Here is a 7,130-nt window from a genome sequence, read left to right as displayed (position 1 = left end):
GTTTCCCACGAGGCCAGGGCGCAGCCGGCAGGTCCGGGAGGAGCCAGCTCCCCGCTCGGAGAGGCGCTAATTCAATAAGACAGAGAAAGCGGAGTTGAGAAATCCTGGTAAAATCTAATTTTCGGGTTTTAATACCCTGGCTATCAGCCCCCCCTCGGCTCCGAGGACTCTTAAAAGAAAATAAAGCGCATCGATTCCATTTGTTTCGGGGGCTGCAGTTTCTTCATAATACCAGGTGGAGATTTATTTTCCGAGGAGAAGCCGATCCGCCGGGACGCAACCTCTCACCGTGAAACGTCCCCGCGGGCTCTCCACCCGGCGTTCCGCCTCCCCGTTCCGGGGCCTGTGGCGTCCCTCCGCCCCCTCCCTTTTTTGCTTTTTGGCAAAAACCGGCTGTCATATTCTCTTGCCGAGTTCACAACTCCCCGACGGCGGCGCCCAATTGATTGACTAGTTGTAAACATATCCATTACCCCCGCCCCCGGCGGATTTGGTTGTTGTCCGCCCCATTTTCCAGGGAATGCGTGGCATTTAAGCCAACAGAACTGCCATGCGATGAATAGGTTTGGGAGTAGCCTGGTTGCTCCGCCTGCCCCGGCCTCCTGGTCGCCCGCCCAGTGCCCACCCGGCGCCCGCCCAGCCCCGAGTCCCGGAGCCCCCTCTGCCTTCCGGAGACCCTACCTGTTGGGGAACAGTTGGGACTGGAGGCTGGAAGGATTCATTAGGGACCTGCTGTGTTCTGGGCGGCACAAAGCTCACTTGGGTAGAAGCATCCAAACCTTTGCAGGCCGCGCTATTTTATTTTTACTACAATTTCTCGGGTTGTAAAAATAGTCGCCAGGCGGGTTCTTTCTGAGAGTTTTCTAGCCAGGAGCGAATTCAAGGCCGGGCAGCCTCTATAATAGGTTTCGTTTACAGCCAGAGGTGAGCCGGGAAAATGTGGTCCCCTCCCCCTCATCCATCTCCATCTAGAGCTCTTCAGCCAGCCCAGGGGGCAGGGGCCGCCTCCTTAATTCAGATTTACGACCGGGGCCGACCTGGGCCTGGAGCTCAGGGCACTGGCTTCTCCCCGGAAGGTGCTGGGTTGCCAAGCCCCCTGGGGACCATGCCCACCCTCCCAGTTTGTCCTGCGGGCAGGAGTGCGTCTGTGTCTGGGTGGAGAATGGGGTTTCGTGCAGCAGCTGGTGGGGGTGTCCAGGGGAGCCTGGCTGGTTGGCACCATGCTGCAGCCCTTGGGGGACTTAGATGCAATGATTGCCTACGTGAGAACCAGCATACTTAGTAAGGCAGGGTTTCTGCCGTGACTCACGGTGGTGACCTTTGCCCTGTTGGCTCCTGTTTCTGGTGGGGCTCCCACGCCGGCTGGACTCCTCCTAGTGATGTATATCTATCCCCTGCAGGGGAGCACAGCACATTACCGGGCTCGTGTTTTTCGCAAGAGGACATCCGTATTAGTCACATCTATTTGGGCTTTTTAAGATAATTGCCAGTAGCTTAAAATAGGAAAGCCATAATCATAATAGTGATCCGTTTATAAACAGCCCCTCTGCGGATGGTTGCAAACTGTTGGCCTCGATCAGAAAACCCAAATGACAGAGGGCTGTCACTTCTGTGGAAGGCTTCAGCACCCCTCCTTTCTTAGGGTTGAAAATGAAACTCGCCGGCTCCGAGTTCGGAGAGGTGTTGATCCGACCGACCGTTGGCCGCTCCTGGCCCGCTGTCTGCCTGTACGCACAGCCCACCGGCGCTAGGGCTACAATCGCAGCTCCGTGTTGACGTTTTGACTGGTCGGTCAGGCGTTTTAAAGCCACCGCTCATCGTTGGCTGCTGAGGATGTTTAGGGAGTCGCCGGCCCCAAGCAAGGGCACTTCTGCTGGCCCAACGCCCCCAGTAAGCGAGGAGAAAACGCACCACCTTTTTAATAATGTGCCCGGCCTCCAAATGTGCAACTCCAATATTAATAAAAATAACCCAGCTTCCTCAGAGACCTCGCTAATGCAGCCTCATTTTTTTGTACATTTTGCCGGAGAGCTTTTGTTCTTCTACATCTCTGTCCCCCCTTCTTCTCTTTTTAATTTGTTGCAGGTGTTGTTGCTAATGAGCTCTCCTTCCCTCCTCCCATGAAAGACCAGCCAGACCCTGCGTGCCCGCTTGGATGGAGCTGAAGTCCCAGAAACTTCATCCTAAGTTGCCAATGGCTACCAGCCAAGGTCAGCCGGCCCCCACTCGTGCCGGTCCCCACCCAGGCAGAGCCCAATAAGCGGCTCCCCAGTTAACACCTCCGTCGCTTTTTTATGTTCCAGTCCAGCCACACAATCGTTGTCACTTTCAACTCACATGAAAAGAAATCTCTTTTATGGGTCTGAGATGCCAAGTCCAGTCCCGTAGAGGGACCAGGTTTCCAGCTCACCCGTCCACCTCCTGATTTCATTTCATCTTTACAACACAGGCCGGAGGGTTGTTTTGCGGGAGTGGTGTGCACATCACACATGAAGGGCCCTTTAAAGACCAGGACTGGCTGGAAGGACAGAAATTAAAGGCACTCTGATCCGGCCCCATGCCAGCTCCCCGCGGAGTGCCTCCCGATCCCATTCCATCCTCTGTCACCACCGGAGAGTCTGCCTGAGTTGATCAGGTTCCCCTGCGGGAGAGGGGGAATGCCAAGGTCAGGAGGACTCCAAGTGATGGGCCACCGTTTGATCTGCCCATCAGCAGTCTGAGAAACGCTGGCTCCGAGGTTTCTTCCCGGCCTTTGGGGAAAAGCAAGTTCCTCGCTGCTCCCGGGCAGCGACGTTCCCCGGGACCTCCGCCTCTACCGCCTGGCAGATGCGGCCTGTCCATGCTGAGGCCTCGAGCCCCGCCTGACCCAGCCGCAGCCTCTCCAGGGCCCCTCTGGGCCGCGCCCCCCGGACTGCACAGCCATGCTGGGCCTGCTGGCTCTCCTCCTGCACTGCCTCCCGCTGGCCGCCGGGGACTATGACATCTGCAAATCCTGGGTGACCTCGGATGAGGGCCCCACCTGGGAGTTCTACGCCTGCCAGCCCAAGGTGATGCGCCTGAAGGACTATGTCAAGGTGAAGGTGGAGCCCAAGGGCATCACGTGCGGAGACCCCCCTGAGAGATTCTGCTCCCACGTGAGTCAGCCCACTGGGGCTCTGTCTGCTCGGGGCCAATGGGAGGGCGTCTGGGATGGCCCCTGGGGGTGGGTGAGCAGAGTGGGGGCGCCGAGGCAAAAGGTTGACTTGAACGCAGTTTGGAGTCTGTCCCACCTTGGAAACGTGCCAAAGCGAAGGCCGCCCTGAGGACCCTGGGGTCATGTGACATTATTCTCTGGGGTGGGGAAGTTCCTGCCCAGGGGACCGCTGGATCCTTTTCACTTGGGAAAACCGTAGTTGTCACAGTCCCAGCCTCCCAGCTATGCCCCGCCCACCAGACAAGCCCCGCCTCCCTGGTAGGAAGTCTGCATTCTGGGCAGTGAGCAAGGCTACCTGCTGACCTCCCTCTGCTCGTCCCTTCTGCCTCCCTATCCCACCTGATCCGATCCAGCAAACAGTGTTGCCCGGCCAGGGTATGCCAAGCTCGCAGCTGGCCCTTTGCAGCTGGTGGGTGATGGAAGGGCAGAGGGAGGCAGGAGGGGTTAGACCAGGATGGCAGCGTGGCTGGTGCCCTTTCCAATTCCATCCCCACGTGGCACGAGGTATGGCAGTGCTCAGGTAATGTTAACAACAACAGCAGTAATAATAGCAGGGGTCATGCATGCAAGCTCCCTGAGTGCGTGGGCTTGGAGCTAGACATGCGTCATTCCATGGAGTCCTCCCCTCAGCGCAGCCAGGTTGACTCTGTGCTCCCAAAGTAGGAGTTGGGGTGGATGGCTCTGGACCAGTGGCATCTCTGGGCCTCAATCCACCATCTGTGAAATGGGCACGCTAACGGCACACTCCGGTCATTGTAAGGAATACGTGAGCTCATTTGTATGTGTAACATGCTCAGGCTAGTGTCTGGCACAGAGCACGTGCCCCTTAGATATTAGCTGTTGCCATTCCCATCATACAGATGGAGAAACTGAGGCCCACACACACCAGGAAGTATTCTGGTCCCCAAGTCACTGAGCTAAACCACCTTCTGAGAAGTGCCTTCCCCACTGGGCTTGTTCTGGAGGCTCAGGGCCTGGCAGGAGGCCGGGCAGGGCAGCCAGGCTGCGGGAGCTCACGGGAGGGGCTCAGCATTAACCTCAGGCTGTCTGCTGCCTCCGTGTCCTTGCGGGGAGGGCCTCCCGGTCTCTGGGTTTATGGCTGGACTGAGCTGGCATCCCTGGCAGGCTCCTGAGGAGGCCTCAGCCCCAGGGGACACTTCAGTCCTCTCCCAGGGCAGTCAGCCCAGGCAGGCAGGTCCCTGCTCGGTGGTGAAGTCGTGAGCTGTCACTGTGGGCAGTGGCTGGGCTGGGGAGAGGGGCGGCGGAAAGGCTGGGAGCTGGGGCCGGAGAGTCTGTGGGGATGAGGGCACTGGGGACCCCAGAGCGGCACTGGCTGGGGGGGGGGGGGGGCCAGGCTCTGTCCGCACCCCGGGCTGGCTGCCCACCCAGCTCAGGTGAGGACTTCTGCGCACACTCCCTGGGCAGCGTCAACCTCTGCTTCTCTCTCGGATTAGCCTTAACCGTATTTCTTCTCTTAAATATTAATCATTTCCTGAATGTGCTGGCAGGGGGAGGGGCAGGCAGCTAAATCATCACTCACTGGGCCAGCTTCTGGTCAAGGGCCGGGAGAGAGGAGATGACCCTCACAGGCAAGTCCAAGGCCTCCCCTGGCCAAGGCTGCTGGGATGCCCTTCGCCCTGGACCTCCGCCCTCCACAGAGAGCCCAGCGCAGCTGCCAGGGTGGCTGGTCACCCCAGAGTCCTGACGCTGAGCAGCCCGAGCCTAGGCAGTGCCTTGGAGTCCTGGGCTTGGGAAGAGGCTTCGGACCCCGGCTTTCCTCCTGGGGTGACGGGAGGAGGCCGGGGAGCAGAGCTCTCACATCCCCTCATCGCGGGTCCTCGGGGTCTGATGGATGCAGCTGCTTCATTCCAGGCGGCCAGTGGCTCTGTCTTTGATGACAGATGTGCAGCCCAGGAGGGTGGGGACGCTGCCTGGTTGGGTGGAGGGCAGGCTGCCTTGGGCGGGGGCCGGGCTTCCGCAGGGAGGAGGGGTCCCACCCAGATGGATTCAACCCCCCACACCCTCGTTGATTGCAGCTCCTCCCAGCAGGGCCTGTTGTCTTTAGGATGCTGTGGCTCGGGCGCCCGTCCTAATCCCAGCTCAGGGATTAGAAGGTGTCGCCTAAATCCTGCCAAGGTCACTCGGTCTAGAAGGCGGCTGGGAGCTCACCCACCGGGTGGCTGGGTCTCCCCTCCCCGCTTAGGGTCCCTGCTCTGCCATGGTGCCGGGCCAGGACGCAGCCGCCCCGGGGTCCTGGTGCAGTGCTGGCACATAGTAGCTGCTCAGTGTGCAGTACTGTTATGTGCTTCCTGTTGTTGTTGTTGTGCCCTTGGCGGTGTCCGTCCCTGCCTTTTCTTCTCTGCCTCACTTCCGCCTGAGGAGTTCCAGTGCCAGGGTGCAGGCCGGCCTTGGGTGCTCCGGCTCCTTCAACTCCTCCAGCTCAGCAGGTGTTGTTAATCGGCCACCAGGGGGCGCCCCAATGATCCCTTAACCTAGCGGTGGCCCGGTGGGTCCCTATTCCCAGGCAGCCCTCCTGCAGCGGGAGCCGGGCTGTCCCAACATCCAACCACCTGGAGCCTGAGCCCCAGAGCACCCTGAGGGTGAAGGGGGGCCCAGGGGTGGCTGCCCTTTTCAGGGTTGGGGTGCAGACCCTCTCCGCCCCAGGCTTTGTCCTTCAGCAAAGCCACCTGAGAACTGAATTGTAAATTCCAGCCGGTGAGGAAGGGCAGGGAGAAGGAAGACCAAGATAAATGAATAAATAGAAGCCTATTGGCTCGAAGTGCACAATGAGAATTAATAGGGATGAGCTGTCAGCGAGGATTCTCGGGCAAGGGCACGGCTTCAACAAGCGGAGACGCCCCAGCCCTCATACCCGCCCGGCCAGGAGGGCCGCCTGCAAGGCTGTGGGGCCCAGGAGAGGCGGGGGAGGCGGTGCCCAGGCCTCTCAATCCTGGAGGGCGGCTGCCGCTCCGGACCCCGATGGGTGGGGGGTGCCAGTGGGCACGAGGAGCTTGCTCCCAAAGCGGTGGCAGCTGCCGTGAAAGGAAGGAGGATACCCTTGCCTTGTGCCTTTGAGACGAGCGCTAACCCTGAGCTTCGGGAGAGAGATGGTGAGGAGAGGGGAGGGCATAGCACCAGCCACAGACCAGGCAGGTGACATTCACAGCGATCCCACAGCTCCCGCTTGCTACCCGAGTGTGGTCCTGGGCCCCGGAGCCTGGCCGCACCTGCTGGGCATGCAGAGTGCCGGGCCGCCCAGGGCTGAGCGGAAGCTGCTAACCGGGACGGATGCAGGCAGGGCGTGGCCTGGGAAATGCTGCTTCCCTCCCCAGTCAGTGTCACCGACGGCTGGCGTTCCCAGGGGGCCTTTCGGGTGAAGGGGGCAGTCGCTGCTGAGGGAGAAAGACACCGAGTGCAGGGTTCCCGGGAGTGAGCGGACAGAGCCGGGAGCTGAGATCCCTGAATGCTGGAGACAGGTAGAAGGTTCCAGAGAGAGGACGGCCTGATATCCCAGCAAGAGCCACAGGCCTGGAATCTGAAGACCTGAGCCCGCATCCCGGCTTTGCCACTCCCCTCGGGCGTGGTGACCTGGGGGAGGTCTGTAAACTGTCTGAGCCTCGGTTTCCCCATCTGTGATGAGGGACAGTCTGGCTGCCGTGCCTACCCCACCAGCTTCCTCTCTCAGAACACCTCCTGTGCGTCAGGGGCATGCGCTCTGTTCCAGTGTGAGGCTTCCTATTACCATCTATCCAGGCTAGTGTTTTTATTGATTTCAGAGAGGAAGGGAGAGGGATAGAGAGATAGAAACATTGGTCAGCTGCCTCCTGCACGCCCCCTACTGGGGATCAAGCCCGAAACCCGGGCCTGTGTCCTGACCTCCTGGTTCATTGGTCAACGCTCAACCACTGAGCCACACCAGCCGGGCTCACTTATCCAA

At 59.9% G+C, this 7,130-nt stretch overlaps 1 protein-coding gene across 1 annotated transcript in view; it reads left to right on the top strand.

Moving 5' to 3' along the window:
- The first annotated feature begins 914 nt into the window (after positions 1–914).
- The window catches only part of NTNG2 (netrin G2), a 45,992-nt gene continuing 39,776 nt past the window's right edge, over positions 915–7,130 (top strand). The window contains exons 1-3 of the mRNA XM_015567739.1: positions 915–2,210; positions 2,713–3,138; positions 5,842–5,845. Coding sequence (XP_015423225.1) covers positions 2,922–3,138; positions 5,842–5,845 — 221 coding nt within the window. The 5' untranslated portion in view covers positions 915–2,210; positions 2,713–2,921. The remainder of the gene's footprint in view (positions 2,211–2,712; positions 3,139–5,841; positions 5,846–7,130) is intronic.

The sequence above is a fragment of the Myotis davidii genome, unplaced genomic scaffold (assembly GCF_000327345.1).
Source record: "Myotis davidii unplaced genomic scaffold, ASM32734v1 scaffold651, whole genome shotgun sequence".
Lineage (NCBI taxonomy): Eukaryota > Metazoa > Chordata > Mammalia > Chiroptera > Vespertilionidae > Myotis > Myotis davidii.
This window is presented reverse-complemented; position numbering and strand designations above follow the sequence as displayed.